Source organism: Branchiostoma belcheri, unplaced genomic scaffold (assembly GCF_001625305.1).
Source record: "Branchiostoma belcheri isolate BF01 breed outbred unplaced genomic scaffold, Haploidv18h27 scaffold5, whole genome shotgun sequence".
Classification (NCBI taxonomy): Eukaryota; Metazoa; Chordata; class Leptocardii; order Amphioxiformes; family Branchiostomatidae; genus Branchiostoma; species Branchiostoma belcheri.
This window is the reverse complement of record NW_017804131.1, coordinates 4462227-4488090: the sequence shown is the minus strand read 5'-3', so window position 1 is coordinate 4488090 and position 25864 is coordinate 4462227. Positions and strand designations below refer to the sequence as shown.

Genomic DNA, 25864 nt, shown 5'->3' with positions numbered 1-25864 from the left:
AAAACTAATAATTGTGCTGTGACACAGTACATGTAACATTATACACAGAAAAAACACATAGACTTAGAAGTTGTGATCCTTGCTGTCTGGGAGAAATGTTTTAGATTTGAGGGGTTTCATACATACATGTAGTTCTATATGATATAGATCCAATCCTGTTTAATGACTGATAGGAAGGAAAAACAATTGATTTCATATGAGAAGCCCATCTACAAAATTGTGTCAGCTGCATCAATACCATTACCACAGGCTTCCCCACATATATGTGTATATAAAGAAATATCTATATGCTAAGAATTGGGTGTATTTTTGAGATGTACAGCAAACTATGTATGTTTGAAAGTTATTGTTAGCACATTTTTTGCTACTGTGAAAGAAGGCTCTTTAGGTAATGTTTCTTGTGTCATTTGGACATTCAACATATCAGATGAATGTGAACTTAATTGCTACAAATTGGATAAACAGGTTAAAGATTGAAAGGAATTTTTAAGGAGCTATATTAATTTTGTAGTTTGTGAAATTTAGTTCTAGTTGGATGTATCAACTTCAAGTGAATGTTTTAGTAGTTTTCTGTGCTTTGTCAAATGACAAGACCTGCATGTAAACAGACCAAAGCTGAGTTGAACCCAGAATGCCAATCAAAGTTATCCGACTGGCTGCTATTCTACAAAAGCCATTTCTTCTTGGAGCTGAACATAAGTGCAAGTGTAAGTCTCATAAAAACTTTATCAAACGCAGCACATATTAGGTAGAGTTGGAAAAGTCCAATTTGAATATACAAGTTTGATTCCATGATGATATCTACTGTGCAAGCATAGACTTGCTACTTCTCATGAAAATCTTGTCTTTTTGACAGATATTAAGTAATCAGAGATATTTGTGGCCATTCAGTTACAGCAGATTCAACGTTCTACATTAAGTCAGAATGTATTGGTGTTGTATAGGCCCAAGTGTATTTTTGAAGTGTTTAAAAATGATAAAGTATAATATACTTGTATGGATTATTATCACCTCTACATGACAAATTGTACCTACATGTTATTTTCCATGTAAAATTAAAGTTTGCTATATTGTGATTTTTTATTTGGTCAAAGTTGTTAGCTACTAGTAACTTCAGAAGTTATTGTGGACACATAATGTGAAAAATAGTAAAGGGCAAGACTTCTGAATGGCCATGATATGATTTTGATATCAATGTTGTCAACTTGGAAGGTATTGCCTTAGAGTACTTCAAGATGATTCGATTTGTAGTAAAAAAAGGAATAACATCACAAAGGTTTGTAAAGACTTTAAGGGAACAAAAAATCATTCTAACAGCATAGTATAACTGACATGGCAGCAACATCTTTATAGTGGTGTTGCGTACTTCTGTATACAGGGAAACTGATGTATTTTGCGATATGAACCATGTAGAGTTGTAAAATGTGAGCAAAGATGTCACTTATATGTAAATCGGACACATTACTGAATATAAAACTTTTTTTTGGTATTCTGCGGTGTTGTTTGTACAGTTAAAGCTTGTCATGGTTGTTTGGATGTTTTGTATGTCTTCCAGTGAAAAGAGCGTTTTGTTTTATAGTATATTTAGGTAAAGAAAATAGACGACACAGAAAGTTTGGATATTTCTTTGTTACCGCATGTACCAGAATATTAATGTTTATCTAATTTATTTACTTCATATAGCATCTTTGAAGAATGCAACAATCAGTTTTTCAATTATGATTGACTCAAACCAAAAGAATTTTTTACATTTAATCTAATGCAAAAGGAATGAATTCCTTAATACATGTATAATATGTATATAGACTATTTACACATACATTCCTCCCAGAGGAACATGGCAATGAGCTAAAGGTTAATTTTCTATGACGAAAGCGAATACTAGAATTTCAGTGACTCATAACATCTGCCCTGTACAACTTCCAAGCTGCCTTATGAGTGACATATCTATAGCCATATACAGGAAAATCATAATTTGATACTATATAGTGCAGATGTTTTCTGCACGTCTAGGGTCAGGATATTTCACCTACAAATGTGTAGAATTTTTGAAGGAAATTTTAGGTTCCAGGTCTTAGTTTCCAATTCACGAGTCCTTCTGAGTGGAGTTTGTTCCAGAGGATTTTCTCATTGGGGTAACTGTGTGAACTGGGTTCATTAAGGGCATCCTCCACTCTCTGTCCATCGTAGTAATGCAGGGGAAAACGGGTATCGAACCCGAAACCATACATGTCGACCTGTGGAGATGCAAATGAATGAATGAAAGTTTATCACTGTGTCTTGCCACTACATGCCACCTAGCCCAAATGGGCTTATATGACACCAATAAAAGAAAACATCATAATACAAAACGGTACAGAGTCAAATCAAAAGGTAACATAGGAGGTAGATACGAGGTAGATACAAATGAGTTGGAAAATGACATACAGAAAGTGTGAACATTCAACAGACAACTTTGGTAATCAGAATGATGACCAACAAAAAGCTACTGCCTTCACAAGCCAATATACTTGACAAGCCAATACACTTCATAATTCACTGAACCAAGGAGCTGCAAATGAACAGGGACTTTTTTGCATTTTTGGGAAGGTAGACTGGATCTGTCCTTGGTGCTGAATGTGTCACTAAGGGGTCTGCTTTGATTGCATGAAATATGTATGGTCAACATTCTGATAACTACTGGGTATGGAAGTGTTGTTTTGGGTGTATGAATGAATGGTGGGTTTTGTATCTGTTTGTCCAGAGTAGGTTGACAGCACATGGGTGGGAGATTGACAGGCAGAATGAGAGGAGATCCAAGGTCTCTCAGAATCTCACCAGGAGCCAGCGGGTCTTGGGAGAATTCAGGAAGCTGAGTATTGCATACTTCCCAGAAAGTCAAAAATATTTTTTAAAATCCATGTTTTTCCGCCTGTATCTAGAAATCACCATTGAAGGAAGGCCTCCAATTTTTGCCCAAGACCTACCAGCATTTTGCACTCAACGTATATGTATGTGTCAGTGTGTTTATGTGTGCAGGAAATGTCAGAAGAGATATTTTACTGGTATGGATGATATACTAGTATAATAGTGTCTTCCTACCTGATCACATAAATGAATGGCTAATAGAATGACCATCGTGCCGGTGGTTGGTCGACTCGAGGTGGAGTTGAGGAATCTCTCGTGCACGTAGCGGAAGAAGTGTGGGTGTACGATCATCATGTTACCCTGCTTGTACTTCGGAGCAGGCATGGACCTACAAGAATCAAACTCACACAGTTATTCAGAAATTTGCTATAAGTTAGGATCAGGATATGAACTATGTGGAATTTGTTTCTACAAAGCTATCTACGTGATGAGACTTATGTGGCGAAATTTACATTGAATTCGTAGAATGCACAGAATTTCAAAGGATTAGTGTTAAAATCACCATGTCATTTGTTGGGTTTGATAAGGTAATCAAGAATGGCAAAAGGTAGCTATTGATGGCTGTCATTTTCTGAAATGTTAAAACTTTCATCAATTTTGTTTTCATGGCACAGAAACCAGGCCTTGATAAATTCATTTGAATGGTATAAATTAATTAATTTGAAATCGTAAGAGAGAAGACGTTTCTAATCAAGGGTGCATTCCTAAAACAATCGGCTTTGACACAATGACAATGTTTAAGTGTTTTGTGTGTTGCCAACAGTGGCAGTGACTGAACAAGTTTTTAATGATATTTTCAATTATGATAGTTTTTAATTACTTTAATTGGTTTACTGGTGGTAGTTACTTAGGGATATATATTCATTCTAACCTGTCCTGTTTGCTGTTGTATTTTGAATTTGTTATCGAACAACCGAGAGTCAAACTACAGTCAGCAGAGCACTGCAATACGCTAGACTGAGCCTGTCCTTGGCGCTGAATGTGCCATCACGAGTACTTCGGGTGTTTTCAGTAGTACTGAAATTTGCCGGTAAACCTCTCTTCTACCCTTAAACTATTACAATCACTTTATCCTGTTTAAAGAGATGATGTCTAAACATACGCTTACTTTTTTTTTCGTACCAAAACCAGATAATTGCGTTGCTAATTGTCTAAAAGAGATGCTATTGTAGCTCGCATCTAGAAGCGGTGAGTTATGTCACGGCTTCCCCAGATATCATTTACCTAAGTAAAAACAAACAAAAGTTTCAAAGACAGATACGAAGATTGTTGTTAACAATCGACACTTGAGCGGTGGGAAAAAAGACACTACGCTCATCGACTCGTCCACACAATTAAGAAAAATTACCAGAATCTGATTTTGGGTGGCTGCTTCCCCTCCAAAACATGCTTCAGCCATAGAATGTCAAACGGCTTGAAGACCATGAAAATCATCTTTGTTTCGTCCTGCAGTGAAAAATGCGCCAAAAGCGTAGTTTCAAAACCTTTAGAGGAGAGGGGGGGCTCGTGAGAGAGCGGGGATGCGAGAGCCACCTTGACCCTTGACCTTTACTATGAGACACCTGATTGTACAAATAGTGTTCTCCCACATGCAGATTAAGATCAGAGTTAATCAAGAATTAACCACGGCATCCCTGTGGCCGCAATAAGGCTGAGAATTTCTGGTCTCACCAACACATGCCAGGTTTAAAGCCAGTATAGCAGTAGTTGTTTGGATGCCATCCTTTCAGCACGTCACCGAGCCATTCTGCATCGAAGCTCTTGAAAATCATCATCATCATTTTCGTCTCGTCCTGTCAGGGGTTCCGAAATCATTAATCATCAGAAAAGATTACTTTTTTTTAGTTGATCGGTTTCTTTTTCCTCAGAATCAGCTGGTTGCATGGAAGTTAGAGTTGTTGAAGGTGTCAGAGTTCAATACGTTTTTGTGAGAGAGGACTTACAAAACTGTAGGGTTTTACCGTTTAAAAAGTTAAAAAAATCTGATACGACATACATAACTATATAATTATGTCGTGTGCACATATACCCAACAATAAGGTATCTAAAATGACGTTAAAATTGTATAATTTGTGTAAAATATGTTGCTTTACAGTTCTCTTTGGTGACATATTATCATTATCATTCGTAAACAGGTTTAATTCAATGTTAATTCTAGGCTTTAGACTGTGACTTCCTTCAACAACTCTCTTCAGTGCACATCCCGTTTGCTTGTTTTTTTTTTATCGGACAAATTTCTCACCGACAATACGTCTGTCCCCAATGGTTGGCGCAGATTTTGTCGGGCTCTCTGCCCTGTAACGTACTACGGAGCCATTTGATGTGGAAGTCGCTGAAGAGCATCATCATCATTAGGGTGACGTCCTGGTATGAAATGAATGATGAGAAAGTGGTGAAATGGGAACTACGATGAGAGAGTGGGAACAAGGTAAGACGTACGCAAATATGCTTCAGCATCGCTAAGAAATGCTAGAGCATGCTAGAGCATATTTAGTGCACAAAGGTGAGTCATATAATGATGGAATGAGGATGAACATGATGGAATGGAAGATGAATGATATATGTCTTTCTGTGGATGCTAGACAAAGTTTGGCAAAACATTCATTGTTGTGACCCAAACTAAGATAAAGAAAACTGCAACAAGTATAAAAAGCAACGAGATCGTAACATGAGTATGCTATGTTAACTTGTGGATTATGCTCTAGACATAATGTATAACAACACACACTGCAGATCCTAACTAACTAAATTAACCCATAATTAACTCGACAGTAACCTATCGATAACTAGTGACCTATCCAACTAACTAAGTTGTCGAGAGAGTACATTGACTGACAGACTTACGTCGAACTTGTCGTCCCGTCCGAAGTTGATCCTGTTGACGATGGACTCCGGGAAGAAGCCGTAGAATGACGACTTGTTGCCGACGTCATTCACGTACCGTTTCCCGGTCAAGGCCACGTTCACCCTGAGGCAACATAGACGGTGTGACGACGGTGAAGGGGGGTCTTTTACTACAAGCAGGTATAATCTTAGATCCGGCCTCTAGATCGTGGGAAATATCCCTGTCGTTGTTTGCACAACCATACAATGGCCCACAGTATCTAGCACGTTTTGAAACGGCTGCACTGTCTATCAGCTACCTTTCAAAATCTTGGACATAATAGTGCGGAAACTACAATACTGTATAAAGATTTTTTTCTTCATACTTAAAAATACTGACAATTAATTATGGGTCGCTGTTGTATCCAGAATCGCCTTTTTTTTAGAAAAAAAAATCCCAGGTACGGTTCTGGATAGTCCACGCGTATCCAGAACCGGGGCTGGAGCAAATCTTTTTGGATACGTGGAGACTATCCCGAAACATTCCTAATCCTAACCCAAATCAAATCTGGCATAGAACTAGATAGGAAGGGTATAAGTAAGGTACATACTCCACAAATGGCACACGTTCCCCCTCCAGATTAAGTTAACGCATGATTTTAAATGTTAGAGATCATCCTACCTGAAGACATAATCATGGCTGTCTATCTCCTCCCCCTTCCCCGAAAACTTGAGGTTCCCGCCCGTGCCGACCACTGCGCATGTCACACACTCCTTCCGGGGCTCCGACATCGCCTCTGGGAACGTCAGGTTTGGGTTCTGGAGCGTCTCTTTCAAACCTACAAAAGTAACAAAATACTGTCTGATGATATTTGATTTGATTTGATTTGATTTATTGAAATTACGCAATACACGCGGAGCAGAGGCAGCTGTTACCGGTGTTGTGTCCCGCACATAGAAACGAATAGTGGACAGACAATACTCAGTTTCACTTGAGTCTAGTGGGGAAAGTCGTGTAAAGTGCCTTTCCCAAGGGCACAAGATCGGTGGCATGTCAGGACTCGAACCCGGGACTTCTTGATTCCGAGTCGCGCACGCTGCCGTTGCGCCACACGACCCCACGATATGGATGTACTATTTCCGTAAAATCATCTTTTTTAAGGGAAACGAAAACTGTATGCTGTGCAAGTACAATACATTTGAATTTTCTTCTATTCCAACATTTATTATGAAACATGGCAACGGCACACTCAAGTTTTTTCAACTTGCATTTATACCGCCTCCAACACAGACAAACGCATGAACGGACAAGAGACATACTCATTTTCACCTGTGTAAAATGAGAAAATTCGTGTAAAGTGCCTTTCCCAAGGGCACAAAATCGGTGGCATGGCAGGATTCGAACTCGGGACCTATGTATTGGTTCCGAGCCGAACGCTCTGTCGTTACGCCACAAAAATTAGAGCTGAAATACCTTTAACGTCCAGCCCGTTGACACCAAACGGCGCAGAGTCTCCGTTCAACATGTTGAAAGTGTCCGGGTCGAAAACTTCCCTCTTGTGCAGGAACAGTTTGAGATTTTCTATGAAGCGAGCCCGGAACCAAGGCGACCGGGACGCCTTCTGAGTCATGCTGGTCGGGCACGTCTGGAAGTGGGAAATAATGTTATTATGTTTACCAAAGGAAAACATATTGTTTTTACTCAGTTTCTTCTTCTTCTCCTTCTCCAAACAGTGACCTCTGACCTGACCAATGACATGATTTGTTGACGTCTGCCACCATGGTGACTGGTGTTGGGTTACATAATGTTGCAATTTCATGGTCTGCTCTGCTCCTGTCACTATACACTAGTAGTACATGTATTTGAATATGTTTGAGTAAAAATTAAGAGGGCAGACCATGTCCGAAGGTAAACATTATGCATTTGCTTTGCAAATGTTACTTCTCTAGTTTTCTTTCCGATTTCCTCAGAAAAAAACTAATGGCGTTGCATAGAGGAAAATCACTGATTAGGTATAGATATATTGAGTCAAAGAAATTTCTCAAACCACCTTCAGAGTCATGCTAGTTGGGCCGGGTACGTCTGGGAATGGGAAAAGGTCACTTCTCTTTCCGTTTTCATCAGAAAAACAAACTAACGGCGTCGCATAGCAGACAATCACTGATAGCCAAAGAAATGCCCCAAACCATAGCACGATGTGATTTTTCTTATTTATAAAATCAAAAGTCGTTATTAGATTGACCAACTTAAGAAATGTGTCACTAGTTAAAGCATTGAACCGTCCAATAAAGTAATATCATAAAACAGCGTATATCATAAAAAAGCGTTTACAAATCAGATGAAAGGAAATAATATGAACAAATTAAGAACAGATATTGACAGATAATGTTCTGAAAAAAGGTTCACTTACCGACGGTTTATGATTCTTGTCCAGAATGTACGATTTAAAAGGACCCAACTGCTCCAAGTGTTCTATCCTTGCCGTCATTTCCGCCACGGTTGGTCTTGGTTTATTCCACAACGTGCCGTTTAATATAGTCTCTAATGCTGCGATGTCTATTTTACCTGTATCACTCAACACTTTCAGCATTTTAGTCATTATTATATTCCGTTCCTGTTCGTTTGCGTTTCCTAAAAGATTGTGTTCCTCCATGATTGTTATGAGGTCTACTAGAGTGTGGAAATGGTCTTTTGCGTCTGGTTTGTGTTCTTGAGTAGTAGTCGTGGGGCTAGTTACTGTCGTGGTTTGAGGGAGACCTTTGACTGGTGTTGGCGTCGTTTTCAACCGTTCGATGTGGATCATTTTACGTTGGTTGATGTTAATGTTTGTTGCAAAGGCTGGTCGGTCTGTATCTGTGAAAATAACCCTAAGAGGGGGAAATAGTATAATTTGTAACATTGGCGTACAAGACCCTTAGTCAGATCGCTGTCGCACCGAGTCCTTGTTGTAATGAAAATGTTGCGTCAAAATGACGAGGAAGTGATGAAAATAGTTTCACACATATACACACATAAGAGAGTTGCAACATCCTGGAATTCAGATTTTGAAATTCAACAAACGAATATCTTTTGACACATGGAATATAGGAGGTAAATAAAAAAATACATACTCATTCAAGGAACTTGACAAAACCTTACAAAGTAATAACACTATTCAACGTTCAATAGGTGGATATGTTCTAAGATAATAAGCTGTTTGAAATTCTAAGTCCACAGTATACAAGTTGTTTTACCTTCTCCCCGGCAAGTTGAGTCCAGTCTCCCTAACCCGGCCCAACAGTGCCAGCAGCAGGACCAACAAGAACACGGTAGCTCCCGTCCAGAAAACCTGTTGCGTCCTCATCGTTCTGGGAATCTTGGCGAAAGAACAGCAACGTTAAAACTCGCAGCTACACAGTTCACTTCTCTATCTGCCGACTTCAAGCTTAAGTTTAAAAGCTCTGATGTTGCTCGAGACAGAGCCAAGTATGACAATACCCGACTGCCCGCATGTTACCTTATATACGTATTTCCTACCAACTTGCAGAGATTTGTAAATAAGGGACAGCTCATTACACTTTCGTATAGGGATGTACATGTAGTCTTTTCAATACGAGAAGCGTTCTGTGATATAATCAGGAGCAAACTACTGTGACGCGAAGGACCCAAATTGGACATTAGTAGGTCTTTTGTGTGATTTTAGACAATGACCAAGTCATTGCTCGTCTGATTCCTAAGCTAATATCCCTCTTGAGAAGTCGAGTGGTTCGCCCCAGATTTGGTATGTGGCCCACTATGTCCTTATCAGGGGCGAAAGGGAAATAATTACCTGCTATCGGAGTTTAGCACAATGTCGGCAGTCACGACGGTGTTGGACTTCAGTCAGAGGTACCCCATGTGGTGTGCCCTGGGGGTCAGACAGGTGGGCAGGTCTACCCTGGATACACGACAATGTCCGGACAACATTTCATCATCAGAAATGTCAACGACATGCTTTTATCCGAAGTGAAGCTGATGCAAGCTTCCTTTAGTGTCACAATGACAAGCCGACCTGCTAAAGACTCATTTTTGACAGTTGAAATCACAATCGCTTAAGGGCAAAGAAAAACATGCTGAAAACAACTTGAAGCACATGCTTTAATTTGTTAACATATATCTTTGAAAAATAGCACAGGCTAAGTGTGTATAATACAGAGGAAAAATTAATTCTATTCATAATGTATCGTAGTGGCACTACGTCCGGTTCCATTGTATTCATTAGCATTATGAACACTGTTTGCTATGAGATAAGATATCGAGAAGAATTCTTTCAATTAAGCGTCTGTGCCATGTGCTTGGACTCCGAACTTCAGCTGCAGGAATTTCCAATACGCGAATATATTTCATAATCTCAGTTTGCCATATAAACATGTCATTCACCCTTGAACATGTCGTTGGAAACTGATTTATTTGTTGTCCAGAAAAGTATTAACGAAATAACGATTTCACTGGGTCACATCTCAAGCTCATTCGTACCAGGCATTTCGACAAAACCTATATATGTGTCGACAACCTCGAGCTCTACACAATAATGTTAGACTTCATTTACAGACCAACTTAAAAGTCGCTCAAGTTGATCAATGTGAAAACTGCAGCGGTCATTATTGCGCTAGTTACGTCGCCATGGTAGATAGGTTTACAATCACCAGGACAACGGAACGCTTGGATCTTCAAATGGAAGGGTCCTCTCAGATAAATTCCTTCTTAAAGCCATCGACACACATTGATTGAGTCAAAATTCCTGAGTACATGGCTAGCTTCGCGCGCTTTATTTTTTCAGAGAAAGTCGTGACTAACAAAGAAAACAAAGATGCTCGTTTAGTTTCCTCCTTGATACGCTGACGCCAGACGTCGTGACTTTTTGAGACGCCGTTTTAAGCAATCGTCCCAGAAGTTTGGAAAATGTTCGTGGGGGTAGAAGGTAGCAACCAATTACATGCCAATTTAGCATCCATACGCAAACACTGTGGGTATTGCATTTGGGCACAACAAAGCTCAGCAATGTTTACTCTCACTGCACACTAACACTTACCTTACGTACGCGTGTGCAAACGTTTCCCTACCTGTAGTTATTTCAAGACAGACTTACCTGGAATGGTTGAAACTTGAACGGGAACGTCCAAGAAAAAAGACCAGCACGGCTGGAAATGACTTTTGTTCGGGGTTAATCGACTTTGCTAGCACAGCTTTCCGACGTGGCAAGCGGCGCAAGCTGCGTCAGAGTATCCGGGACTTTAGCAAGAAGTCAAACAAGATGAAAGATTATCCTTTGTCCTTTAAAGAGAGCCAGGGCCACTACAGACAAAGTGTTACCCTGGAACTGCAACAGCTGAATAAAGAGAGAAATGATTCAAACCGCGAAACGGCCACAAAATTAGGAAAGCAATTTTTGACGCTCACTTTGAATTTGTAGTATAATAGTAATGATTCGACTGTCGAATTTCGATATAGAGATCTGCCTCAGAACATTATATTTTAGTAACTCGCAATGTGAAAATAATGTACCCTTCTTGTCGGTATTCATACCGGATTTCAATTGATTTTATGTCGCAGTTGCCACGACAGTGACAGGTTGTAGGTATTTCTTGCACCATAAATTTCCCATTGTGAGAGTTCTACACGTCAAGACTTTCAAAGCATTTTCTACATTTTTGACTCTTTCAAAAACAATTATGCCACGCTTAATGCTTACGTGACCAACGCAAAACCTTGTATTTTTTTACATCTAAAAAGGATGTAATGACTCCGTGTACAGTTAAATAATGGTATTGTGATCCGTCGCCCGTTAAACTTGGCCATCAAGGAAAATGTAAATCAATGTCTAAAGGTCCAGCAAACACACTTCAGACTTAATGCATGTTTTCCACTAGGCGTGGAAAAATACATAGACTAAAACTGAGTCGGGCCTATTGTCGTGTCGATGGGATTGGAGAAACGCATACCGCCTGATACACAATTATGTCCTTTCCAGATGGCAGTGTCAATTCCTCCCAATCCTTGTCCCTATATATCTTAATCTATATATCAGTTATTATAGTCTATATCAAAAGACAAATTTACAAAGCCAGCAGTTGAATCACGAAGAGATTGAAGCTGTTGCGTCATCTTGCATAAGCAGAGAACGTGAACAAACACAAATCGATTGGAATTTAACCTTCAGTAACGGTGCGACAAAGCTGAACGTCAAGGGTATTTCATGTGGACCGCTTGTAAGTTGTAGCTGGGACGTCGACGTTACTGGAGTAACATAGCTACCAATACAGCACTTAGGAGCTTCGAAAGAGGCCACAAAGAACATCGATAAATAGATACATACGACTCTTTCAAAGTAAGTGAAAGGTTCGTAGTGCCGCGGTGTTGTAAAATACTGAGAGGCGCTGGAAAAACGTATCTGGTTTACGGCAAACTAAAGAAAACTACAATCAAACAAAGAAACGCGTAGCTGCTTCAATACAATAGTTTTGAGAGAGTGTAATTTTTCGAAATCAGATTTACAAAAATCCCAAGCACTATCTGAAGAACATTACTTCCGTATCCTTTCGCGTTTGTTTCCGAACAGTGAAAGGACTGCCGCTGGTTTGGAAACTTTATAAAAGGGTTCAAAAAACTATCGAGCGATGATCTTTGCTCCATACACAAAGGCCATGGCTTCCTGTGACGCACGCAAACGTCAAATACTTAGTAGCTACCGTGCTGTGCTTCTCGTTAAGTGCTTTTCGACGTAAAGCACGCTTTTGACATCACGGTCACTGAACAGTATTGCTGAGTGTGAGAACGAGCCGGGCTACAGCAGGGCATTGACCCTTCTGTGTCTGGGTTAGCCAAGGTACCATCCTACTTGTATGCCGGGGCTCCCACAGTCGCTTCCCTAAGAAGTAGCCTGGGTACCCAACACCACGGGAATCCCAGAGTGTTAAATGTTATTGAGGTCCCTGATTTGTCTCTCTGAGTTTTAGATCATCTTAATGAGTTCAGTGTGCAATGTTAAATCATGATAACTACTAGTATACACTATACACCCCCCAGTACAACGTACAATATACATCCGCATTGTATAAATAATGCACTAGCCTGTGATCCTCTTTCACATTTAAGTTACAGTAAAAACACATCACACACACACACAAAAAAAAAAACACATCACACAAAATCCACCAGTCATTTGTGGGAATTTTTCTGTCACAATCGGCTATATAGCATAGTGGCTTTATGCCGTTATGGCATATCAAATTTATTACAATCAATACATTCCTGTAGTATACAAACTATGACATTGTATCACCTTAATCCTTATCAATATCAGCTTTATTAACGTTATACATAAGAGCTGATCACACTCTGTGTGTTGAAGCTTTCATATCTTGCCATTTGTGTATTGAACTCAATATATGCATTTAATATATGGAAGCATAGATACCGTAGACATAGGTTTTCTACCACTGAATTCTATCAGTACTTAAACCTGTGAGTACAACATGAAAGCTACCTGTTAAATCTGACTGGCCATTTTCAGTTTCCAAATGTGCTAATGACAACCGGTTCTCTGAGATGGCTTCTATTGTTTTAAACTCTGTCTAATATATATTGCAACTGGAATGCTAGCAAACATGTGCCTGCTTGCCCATCACCAGAAATGGGCTAATGTTCCTGAGATGTAGCCAATGCTATGACCCTGTACATGTAGGATGCTTGGGGCATTTAACCCTTGAAGTGTCAAGGTTAATCACATTTTTAGCCCTCATTATATTATCTTTTTTTTTAATTATATTATACATTGGCCTAATCAGAAGACAAACCTCTGTGACACTTGGATCTTCAAGAATAAATTTCTAGGTACTGTCATGAAAGTTCATCTGTGTTGGTAGTTACATGTTTAAAGTTTAAAATTTTGATCCAACACGCCACGGTTCAAAGAAGCCACATGACAAGCCTCACTGGGTCAGTCTACTGAGGAAGACCAGAGTGACTGGTCGAAAGCTGTAGGTGAGAGAACTATACAGTGTTGGATCCAAAGTTTTAACTTTAAACAAATTTCCAGGTAACTTCTTAGAACATGAAGTATTTCTGAGCCAGGGGCAGCTTCTTGGCAGGTGGACATGTGAGATGTTCCATCACTTCTTCTCCGTTCTCTTCTCTCTTCACATGGACCTGGTAGGACTGGGGGTCCACTGAACAACACATGGAAGCAAACAGCACAGTTTAACCTTCAGAGTGCTGAGGTAGCAGTTTGGCATCAAATTTGTATTATGCTTATGGGGTTTGGCAGCAGAGAGAAGGTTAATGGTGACACTACAGGCAGACTACACTAGCTTACCTAAACAGATAAGTTCCAAAAGTTAAAATCATTCAATTGAGTGTCACTGAGTAAATACTGGTCAACACACCTGATTCAAAATAATCAAAACAAAGAGGATAAGGGGTAGAACAAAGTAGAAATTATGGTTGAAAATGTTCTACAGTTTTTCTTACCTGTTATGTTTGGAGTGTAGTCATTGAGGACCATGTCTTTTTTGGTCAACCCTCGGCAGCTAAAGAAAAAAAACATTATGGATTGTAACATTTTCTCAACAGAAATATTACATCTCATTATAAATATCTACATCAGGTGAAAATTTGTTTAGCCAAAATTGATCTTTACTATCTTTTATCTGATTTTACTGTTCTATAGTGTAACAGACATGTAGCATCTGATGAACTCACTTTTTGATGGGGACAAGTTTCTTGCTCAACCCATAGGTTTGTGGGATTCCTTTATCGATGGAAGCCTGTAGAAGAAAGGAAACAGTATATTATATATATCTCATACATAGACTTGACACTCTTCTATAATAATTATATCACTATGCTACATTTGTAATAGCTTACAGAGATACACTCAACTGAAATTTGCTGATACATAATGTATGCTACTGAGTATGACACAAGTGATCATAATGATTATTCTCTTACCTTAGAAACAAACATGACAGAGGTGTTGCCGACTGCCTTGCCGTAAGCACCAAACATCTTCCTGGTCTTGACTGGTTCAGGGGTGGGGATAGAGGCATTGGGCATCCCTAGGATGTGATTATCATAGAGTATTACATATATGACCACAGCATTGTCATCAAAAAGTAAGAAACAAATGGGTAAATTTATTTCTGCACTCTCCATCCATGAAGGTTTCGTCATCCAGGTAATGAGATACACAAGGAAATTGTTACTCAGGCAACTGGATAGATTTTGAAAACTGTCAGACATTTCAGGTAGCATCCATTACTCTTTGTCAGTGACTAATAGAATCTGTAGATATCCAGGTTATTTGGATAATTAATGTTACCTGTTCAACTACAGATTCTGTTTCACACTTTTCTTCATATTTCTGCACTCTTTACATTTCTGTGACAACAGTAGGATATACATTGTATAAAGGTCCTCACCCATCTGAGCCCATACAATATGTCCACCCTTGATGATGATTTCTGGTTTGGCACCAAAGAAAGCTGGCTTCCACAGAACCAAGTCAGCCAACTTGTCTTTCTGTATTGAACAAAGAGAAAGCATAATTTCTGCTAGGTTGCATTGCTATCAATTGCATAGCAATACATCATAACACAAGTTACTAGCATTATGAAAAGACTTTAAAGTTAAGTTTGCAGTATTAAACCATGTCATAGCAAATACACAAAATATTTCATATCCAGCAGTTGACTCAATACAGCATTCTGAAGCTAGAGTTAGATGCATTAGTCAACTTGACCAATATTTTAACACACATTTTTCTATATTTCATACTACAATGATGCAAGAAGCTTGAGACATAAAAAATGAAACTATTTCCCAAAGACTCACCTCTACAGACCCAATAAGATGTCCCATGCCGTTACTGATTGCTGGGTTGATGGTGTACTTGGCCACGTATCTCTTGACGCGGAGGTTGTCGTTGTCCCCCGGTCTCCCCGGCCAGCACGCCTCGCTGCTGCTTCATCTTGTCTGCTGTCTGCCATGTCCTTGTGATGACCTCACCCACTCTCCCCATGGCCTGGGACATCCAACATTACAAGATCTTATTGTTCTTCTTCTATCCGATTAAACATCATTTTCCCCTGAAACAGGGGTTAGACGTGCTTGCATCAAATGCAAGTCTTTTTTTTGGAGATTTTTAACGGCTGGATGACCTTCCTAACACCAACCCAAACCCTAATAGGGCCCAGGATCCCTCTAACTTGTTTTTATGTTTTGTAAATGTGTCATGTGTGTCTAGAAGGACCACAGGAAGAATAGCTACATTTGTTGTAAGCTAAGTGTGGATCCTAATAAAGTCAAAGTCAAAGTCTAACTGAGGGGGGAAATATCTGTAAAGTGCCTTTCCCAAGGGCACAAAGTCTGGGTCCAACCCTGGGGATTGAACCTGGGTCTGCTTGCTTGACAGTCGGATGCTCTATCCACTATTCCACACAGACGCCACACAATTATAAGATCTTATTGTAAGAAACAAGACTAGTGCTCATCCTTGCCTGGAGATGGGGGAGTTGAATTCAAACATTGCAAGCAATTGCAGCAACTCTCCATTCAGTGGGTAAATGGTATCAAGGAGGTTTAAAAAGGACCCAAACAATCTTGAATGTCAATCATCTTCCTGATTATTGCAGGGAGTGTCAATCGATTATTTCATGCATGAACATGTACTGTCAGTGTCATTGTCAGATTTTGTGTTGATAGATAAAGATTGGAAACTTTTTCTGGGGCCTACCTGTGAGTCTGATGCGATGATACTGATGGCTCCCATGTCATGGAGGATATCCTCAGCAGCAATGGTCTCTGCCCTGATTCGTGACTCAGCAAAAGCAACATCTTCTTTGAGGTTCCTGGATGAAAGGGGCAGTGACATCGTTTAAAGATGAATTGGATCTATACTGAACTCCAATAGGCAAACCTCTGCAAGCTATCACAGCATAGTTTCATGTACTGGTATATCGTTATACCTGTATCTATGTACATGTATGCTTGATATCTGCAGTTTGGAAATATACTCCTAGTGGAACTCTTATTTCTTGATAATGGTTAAATAGGTGTTAACAGAATTTCTGGATTCAGACATTCCAGAGTTTATATAAAAAGAGGATAATAATCCCTCAAACTGAGTTATCCCATTCAAAACCTATTGGGCAAACATAATGACTGGATATTTATGGATACATCAATCCTTTACCTCCACAAAAATTTCCAAGAAAAGAAACAACAAAGACAAGAAGACTTGTCGTACTTGTCCAGATGGTGACAGACCATGAGCATGTCCAGGTGTTCGTCGATGGTGTTGACAGTGTACGGGCGGGTGGGGTTGGTGGACGAGGGAAGGACGTTGGACACTCCACACACCTTGATGATGTCAGGGGCGTGGCCACCCCCAGCACCCTCTGAGTGGTAGGTGTGGATGGTTCGACCCTAGGTGGAACAGGTATATGATTTCTGCCACATGGCACATTTTTTCAGGGCCATAACAAGGCACTGAAGATTTCTTAAAATACCAAATCTTGTTATTTATTTACAAATATGAGAGTGGTATAGACATGTCCCTAATGTCTGTCAAAGTATAAGTCCCCATACACAGCAATAATTAATTACCATTGCCATTGACATTGTTAACCACCAGTATTCTGTATTAAATTTACCATTAAACAACCATATTCAAGTTAAATCTAAAGCTCTTAAAATGTCCTTCTTGGCTTAAAAGTCAAGTTTTAATTTTGAATAAGAGCTTTACCTTGAAAGCTTCTATTGTCTGTTCCACACATGATGATTCATTCAGGGTGTCTGTGTGGATCATCACCTAATGTTAAAAATATGATATACATACACTGAAGTAAATTGAGTTAGGAAATACAAATTCATCTAAAATCGAATCACAATGCAACAATATATTTGGCAAGCTTTGTTACACATTAATGTTAAAACAATTTTTTTTGGACATTCAAATAACTAACAACTGTATTGATGTAAAAGCTATTGATATTAAAAGTTATTTAATACAAAAGCTGTGTAGTTGAATGGGCAGGACAATGATATATAAAGTTGCATCAAAGATTTGGGTTATGTCAACTTACTTGTACGTCATGTTTCTCTGCTACACGCAAACAGGTGTCAATGGCTGCAGGGGTGGAACCCCAGTCCTCATGAAGCTTCATCCTAAAAATAAAAAAAATAAAAAAATAAATATATAAAGAATAAAAATATAAAAACAAATTTATACTTCAACACAATATTGTGCAATGAACTATACCCTTTTGAAGAATATGCATTCTCATGTGGCTGCTCATTTAATTTGAGTTGTAATCTGATATCCCTTCCCATCATGCTTTGCTACCTCATTAGCTATGCAGAGCCAACAATACCAATATTTATTGTATTTCCCATTACTTAAGAAAAATGTCAAATTGCTGTGACTGTAGTTAAGACATTAACGAATGAAGTGCCATCATAAAGGCAGAAATATCAGTTTCTCATGCCTCAATACATTTTACTACATATACAAAACCACAAACAAAACTGACTCAGATTGTGCGCCATATATATCAGAATAAATATCACCCCACAGACATGGTTTGCCAGGAATGCTCGCTTTAGGGGTTACCTACAGGTACTTAATTACCTCCTTGCCCCTGGGAAGGTCTGAGACAAGGCTACTGAAGGCTCTAGCAGGGCCCTGGTCTAATGTGTGCAGGTGGGACACCAGAGAAAGGCTTGGCAGTGTGCAAAGATGGCACAAGAGGCCCTTGACCATTTGGGGAGGGCTGATGCCTGCACTCGTGTCATAGTTGGAAAAGACCCATAGCCAGCAACTTTGAGTGCAATTCGCGAGGCAGCATACTGTGCTGTAACTCAATTCAGACTACTCTCCTGACAAACCTTTTTTCTTTGAAACACTTCACAACTTTTTTTTCTTCTTAACACTTCCCAACTAGTAAACTACCACTTCAAAAGGACAACATGCCTACCCAATTGCACCAGCCTCTATTTGTTCTTCCAGTTCCTTGGATATTCCATCTAGCTGGGAGGTATTGCCTTTTCCTATTCAAAATCAACACATCTGTATCAGTATGCAAAGTGTATGTGAGACACCTATCAGTTTGTTAAGGAACTGCAGCATGTACTGTATTACATTATAAAGTATCAAACTCAGCAGTGACAAAGACTAAATTACCATTCCTCTATTACAATCATGATAGGAATATTTCTTGTCTTATGAAAAAAATTCTATACCTCTGTATTACACACTTACCTGTAAATCCAAAGTTGAGTGGGAAGGCATCAGTACTCTGCATCATTGCTCTGTAAAGCAGAAATTAAGTAAAGTTGAATAACAACTAAAAGATGTCAATCAACCTTACTTTCTATATACAGGTATATTGTATTATATCATAATATCAGAAAGAATTATCTTTACACTGAGCATCTTTACTCCAGGTGAAAGATACTATGACTTTCTTATGGTGTCATTTAGTTTGATCTTCCTTTTTAGAAGTTAGTGAAGTTAGTAAGTTAGTGCTCTCCTTGTACAGATCAAAAACAAGGTCATCCACCAGGAGGCCCATACTTGACCTTGACCTTTGTCTTTCCAAGACCTACCATCATACCAAATATCATCACAATCCATAAAGGCGTTCCGAAGTTATGCTGACTACAAAGTTGCGGAAACACAGATAGACAGACAGACAGACAGACACGCCAAAAACAATACCTCCATTTTTCATGGAGGTAATAACTCTGTAAACAGTAGCATACTTGATATGGTTCGGCCCGGGAGTACATGTTGTGGCATTGCTGCCAGTAGCAGGCCCGGTTCCACCCCCAAACATGGTGGTCACTCCCGAGGCCACTGCCTCTCTGGCCAGCTGCGGACAGATGAAGTGGACGTGTGCGTCCAGAGCTCCAGCGGTCAGGATCAGTCCCTCACCCGCAATAGCCTCGGTGGTCGCACCACATACCAGATTCTGTGCAACAAGATGTAACCTGTCATCCATTCATCAAAACTGGCAATGTATATCTTATGCCTAAAATGTCAGACCATCAGTGTATGGGCTGCAAGGTCCACAGTAAATTAGCCATGTTACATGTATCAAACTGTAGTGTAGTGCAGTGTATATTAAACTGGACTCTGGATGCAAAAAGGAGGATTGGTCGTCTACCCACAATTCTCAAAACACTTATAGAATCTGAAACTGGTCTTCAAGGACCTGCAATGACATGCAATGACTGACAAACAGTACCGAAAACAGAACTTCTCCTGCTACACCTCGTGACAAGGATGACCAAAGAAGAAGACAGAGTAGTGCATTGAATTGATAAATTGATGTAATCTATTGGGATAAATTGTTGTTGGACATTAGCTAGGATGACATTCATAACATTGTTTGAAAAGTTATGAATAGAAAAGTTAGACTCACCGGGCTCACGTTTGCCATGACATCTGGGTTCCCTGCTTTGCCAATGCCAATGATCATGCCGTCCTAAACAGGAAAAAATTTACACATGTTAATGATAATTGTTGATAGATCATTCCTGGCTTGCTAGAAAGCAAAAAATTGGTAAACCATGGTACACTCTAGTTGTACTTACACTATTTACAACACTGCTAGATCAAGTATCCTGAACAGTATGGTTATAACACGTACCTTTATGCCCACATCAGCCTTGATGATCCCCGTCACAGCATCTACAATCAGGGCATTAGTGATGACAGTGTCCAGGGCATCCACTGCACTGACCCCGGCTTTCTGTCCCATGCCTTCTCTAAGGACCTGGAATAAGTAACACCTCAACAGTCACATATGTGTGTATGTACATGTATATATATATATATATATAATGTATGAGACATATACTAGTAGAATTGCTAGGTATTGTCAATAAAATCTATCTTGTTTGGGTGAAACGAAATAAATTGTCTTGTGAACATGAAATGATCTTATTACAGATCACAAACTATGGCTAAAATTTTATTTCTTTTTTGTTTGTGTATGAGAATACCTTTCAGTTATAGCAGCAATAAAAAAATCTGACGTACCTTTCCACCTCCAAACTTGCACTCGTCCCCGTACACAGTGAAGTCCTTCTCTACCTCTATGATCAGAGATGTGTCCCCCAGCCGAACACAGTCCCCTGTTGTAGGGCCGTACGTGTGTGCATAGACGTGACGTGACATCACACACAGGTTTGTCTTAGGCCTCTTTAGGAGACTTTCTTTCTGAGTCTTGAGATGAAACAAAAATTAAAATTAAAAAAAAATTAAGGTTTTCAATGCATAGCATTGAACATAATTTGATACCATGTTTCTAATGAAATCCTTGTATACTACTATGCATTAGATTGTATAATGTATTCTTGATTTATTTATATTCTTAATGTATAGGTAGTTTCAATATTTTCGAAGGTATGGATGGAAAAGTTAAACAATTTTACCTTGTGTGCAAAACCTCTACTCTTGATGTTCTCCAAAATAGTGGCCAACTTGGACTCATCAAACTTGCCATCACTGAGGAAGTTTCCACCATGGATAACACTGAAGAAAGTAATACAAAATTTTGTACTTCAGTATCAATACAAAGTTTTCAGTATTTAGTCAATCTTATTTACGCTACTCATTTATGCTAATTTTACAATGGCTTCTCTTATAGGTTTCATATATGTGTAGCAAAATTGAATCAAGAAATTCAATACTATACCAGCTATGGGATCTCACAAGACCTGATCCTTCTGCTGATATAGTGTACAACTTTCTTCCAATATCTGGTTGTCATGGTTTCTTACCTGTTCCCTGCGATCTCCACCAGCTGGACCTCTCTGGTCTCACCCGGTTCAAACCGGACTGCAGTGCCTGCTGGGATATTCTGTGGAGGGAAGACAATGTGTGAGTATTACTCATGTAAGTTTGTATTCGTTAGTTTGTATGACAAAATGAATGTTAGCATATGGTCAGTGTCCATATTCATTTGGGTCATTTTAGCTGTTGCAAAAGATAAGAACCCTATATAATACTACTGCACATATTAAACAAGGTGCTGTACGGCAATTTGTAATCGACTTGTACTTACCAGTCTCTTGCCATAAGCCAGAGCTCTGTCAAACTGTAGGTACTTGTTGACCTCCAGGAAATGGTAATGGCTGCCAACCTGTTTAACATAAACCACATTGTTTTAGTTGAAAGATCTCATTTTTTTTCTCCTTCCCATTCTCTCTCTACCTGTTAGTAAGTATCTATTTATCCATCTGTTTAAAGAAATTAAGGAAATCTGTCATTAAATCTATGCATCCTTAATATGAGGTCAAGTTCTTTGGTAGCTCAAGTTCTTTAGGCAAAAAGTATGAAATTTACAGGATATGACACTAATACTACATTATACATAGGGAAGTACACAGCAACTGTTATAGATGCACTGGATTTTAAGTCACTTAGCTCTTTCTACAAGTATATTTCCTGTACAGGTTCTATTGGACTCAACTAGTCTGAAACATACCTGAATGGGCCTGTCACAGAGACTGGTGACCGTGACATTAGCAGTTTTACGACCCACGTTCATTTCAATGTCACCGGGCTCGGTGTAAACCTGACCTGGGATCTCATGAAGTTCGGCCCCCTAGAGTAACACAAACATGGAAGACCAGTTTTAAATTCATTAAGTACATGTATGTGTAATCTTTGGATACAGTGCACAAACAATGGACACCTCTGGCAGAGAATATACAGTGATAAACAATGACACACTTAACAACTTTACAATCAAATAGATGTACGTGTAGTAATACCTCACAGACATACTTCATTTCCAATCAGTAAAATCACATATTGGTGCTTTGAAGTACATATATGTGGTAAAATTGTAAAATTTTAAAATATAAAAGTCAGCATTTTAGGGTATAACGTTACATATACTTCAATGGTTAACAAAAGAGAAGTCTGTTTTCATGTGATGTTTGTGAATGTGGAGTTGGTTACTTACAGCGTTGAAGACGTTCACATCTGGAATGGGAAGAAAGCTTCCATACAGAGCTAGCTCCAGGTTACCATTATCTAACACAATAGGCTGGTGCACTGTCACCTGTTGGAAAGAGAGGGTGGTGTCAACAATACATAACTATAGACACAGACTCTGCTACAGATATTAGATGTAATATCTAACGTATTCAGATAAGGGTCTTTCTTAAAATTGAATCAATGTTTATCAGGCCAAGGCCTGCTTTTTACAAGCACAAAAATGATCAAATCTATTCATCTTTTCTTTTCAGTTATCCTGTCTCATATACCAAAAGAAAAAAGAAACACTCATTGGTTTAACACTAAGTCTTCTCTTTATAAGTGTATCTTCTCTTTACAAATGTATAAGCTCATTGAACAAAACATAGCTAGTACCATTGAACATTTGAGTACATGTATTTGTAAATCTCAAAGATGTATGACTGCGTGATAACCAAAATGTTTATCTATACATGGACCAGTTCGACAGCTTGCTACTAGTGATGCATACCGGTTCACTGGACTTGGATCCGGACTTGTAAGAATGTTTAGGTTCAAGTCCAAAAAAACCTAAAAGTCAAGAACCGAGTCCGGACTTATTACCATAAAAGACCATTTCACATACCCCTTTTCTTTTTAAACCACATAAACTAGGGCTGCGGACCGGTACACTGTACCGGTCCAATACCGTAAAAATCGTTTCGGTACAGGTCCAAAATACCGGATCATGAAGTAACGAGTATATACCGAAATAGCTAGTTTACAACTTTACACCATGTATATGACTAAAGATAGGTAAATCCTACCACAAAGACGAAAAATTAGCACTGGAAAAGACGTAAACACCGTCGATTGATTTGAGATCCTCAGTCTCACGAGACATCGCGAGAGTGTGGCTGATCCAGGGTTGTGATTGGAAGATACTGACAAGTTGTCAACACTTTATTATTGTTTGTGTCATGATTGAAAAAGTGAAGAACACGTGTTAATTTGTCAAATTGTTCAGGTACAGGTACAGGTCCGGACCTGTACCTAAACCTCTGTACCGGTACCTGTACCTGTACCTGATGTTGCGTTTAGGTACGCAGCCCTAACATAAACCCTCCGTAGATTCCAAAATCTTTGCTGCAAAATGAAGAAAACATTGCCATCGGGCATCGTCAAGTACCGGCCTCCATGTTATGTGGCCAAAGTTTCATCCACACAACATTGCAAGGTTGCCAACATGCAATTTTGTATATGCCATGGGTGTAAGTCCGGACCTGAACCTAAACCTCTGGACTTGAATCCGGACCTGAACCTAAAATTGGGTTTAGGTATGCATCACTACTTGCTACCATAATTGACACTTTCAGATGATTTAACATTTAAGACAAAGTTGCCTACCAGTTTGGTGCCATCCTTAAAGGTGCCCTCTACCTGTACCTCTGAGATCATGTCTTCAACGCCTGGCTGCACCTGATTTGTACCTGTAGAATGTACAATCATGCAACTTACATATATAACAGACAGGACACAACTCCATTGCCTGACTTAAATGTAATTCATCTGATTGTGCACAAAGTTGTGCTGCATACATAATCTGCAGAAAAAGACAAACTAGAAATCTTCATTACAAATTTCAGAATAGGAAAGAGAAGAAAAGAAGAAAACTTAGGTCTATTTACCCAACATTTGTCGCCCCATCTGCATAAGCTCACATACAGGGTGGGTGCCATCTCTGATCAGTTCCTGGATCTGTGAAAATTAAAACGGTTCCTTTATCACCTTTGATGTAATATAATCCACATGCATACATGTGTTCTATGCTTTAATTATATCCTAGAAATTAATATTCTCCTGGCAAATTATCTGTCTACAGTCATACTTGGCCAATTTGACAAATTTCTACTCTTTCCAGCTAGCCTGGTTACCAGACCTATTATAGCTCCCGAGTCCTAGTTGCGGAGAGGATGTACAATGTGTAGGACTTCAGAGCTATAGGTCTGGTAACCAGGCTACTTTCCGGCCGCTTCCCAAAGCCTGGTAGAGGCTACTAGTACCTCCCTGCAGCTATTTAGGTTTGTAAACAGGTTACTAGTAGTCTACAGTGACCACACCACACTTTTTGGTCCCCTGAGTGGAGCTGCTCATGAGTGGCCCTGTGGTGACCCTACAAGGTGATACAGTGTGATTGATGTCATGTTTGCACAAGCCCACTGGGCCAACCTCCCCTGTCAACACTTATGTAAACATCATAGGCCATTACAAAAAACATTATTGCATTGAAGATCACTGTACAAGGCATAGATAGATCTAACATGTTATTGCCTAGAACAAGAAAAAAAAAGGAGAACTAAAAAAGCAAGGACTCAAAGGAGGTTGCAGATACTACAACATCCTTGTAGAAAGGTAACATTTCCAAATCAAATCTTCTCCTTCACAACAATTTCATCATCATAGTTCTCCCGTCGACACAACAATCTACTGCTGTGTAATACATCCTGCTACTGACATCATGTACTGTAATCCTAATCTCTAAGCAGATCCTAGGGTGGCAAAAAGACAGTATCAAATTGGCCAGGCAGTATTCATTGGCCAGAGAGGGTCCCCCAAAAAAAGGGCAATATGTAAAAAGGTAACGATCTTCACCCATTAACTTCTGCTTGGAGAGTAATATAATCCAACACCTTTGGGTATCTGCTACAGCCTTCAAACAATAAACCCTGAACCAAAAAGATCAAAGACCTGAAACAGATGGCTAGTAACTCAATGTAAGTACTTAACTGCGACAAACGCCTCTAATGCCACCACTGCCGCTCAAGTCTGCAAAGGAGGTTACTAGCAAAGAAGTAACCCAAGACTAGGGCAAGAGAACCATTGCAAAGTCTCCCCCCAGCAAGGCTGATCGATGGGGCCCCACGCCCCTTTAGATTAGCCTGGTTACCATACCGCCCCTTCAGAAGAACTTTATTGCACGGCAATTGCACATGGTACAATGTATGACAAACTACATAAAGATAGTAACAGACAATAAAATGTGTTGAACAAGACCTAAAGTCGAATAAAACCTAACAAATCTATATTACCATACCTATGGGGATCGGTTCCCTGGCCAGAGGCTGTTTGCCCCCCCTCCCCCCCCC

At 39.4% G+C, this 25864-nt stretch overlaps 1 protein-coding gene across 1 annotated transcript in view; it reads right to left on the bottom strand.

Moving 5' to 3' along the window:
• Nucleotides 1–1503: 1503 nt before the first annotated feature.
• The window catches only part of LOC109479899 (urease-like), a 25481-nt gene continuing 1120 nt past the window's right edge, over nucleotides 1504–25864 (bottom strand). Inside the window, 27 exon segments of the mRNA XM_019781950.1 lie at nucleotides 1504–2237; nucleotides 3082–3235; nucleotides 5150–5271; nucleotides 5752–5875; nucleotides 6413–6569; nucleotides 7205–7376; nucleotides 14699–14805; nucleotides 15169–15268; nucleotides 15581–15679; nucleotides 15681–15770; nucleotides 16482–16596; nucleotides 16995–17173; nucleotides 17493–17558; nucleotides 17833–17914; nucleotides 18724–18796; nucleotides 19008–19057; nucleotides 19511–19719; nucleotides 20173–20235; nucleotides 20401–20526; nucleotides 20793–20978; nucleotides 21188–21287; nucleotides 21536–21615; nucleotides 21820–21897; nucleotides 22243–22362; nucleotides 22726–22824; nucleotides 24126–24208; nucleotides 24407–24476. Coding sequence (XP_019637509.1) covers nucleotides 2061–2237; nucleotides 3082–3235; nucleotides 5150–5271; nucleotides 5752–5875; nucleotides 6413–6569; nucleotides 7205–7376; nucleotides 14699–14805; nucleotides 15169–15268; nucleotides 15581–15679; nucleotides 15681–15770; nucleotides 16482–16596; nucleotides 16995–17173; nucleotides 17493–17558; nucleotides 17833–17914; nucleotides 18724–18796; nucleotides 19008–19057; nucleotides 19511–19719; nucleotides 20173–20235; nucleotides 20401–20526; nucleotides 20793–20978; nucleotides 21188–21287; nucleotides 21536–21615; nucleotides 21820–21897; nucleotides 22243–22362; nucleotides 22726–22824; nucleotides 24126–24208; nucleotides 24407–24476 — 3081 coding nt within the window. The 3' untranslated portion in view covers nucleotides 1504–2060.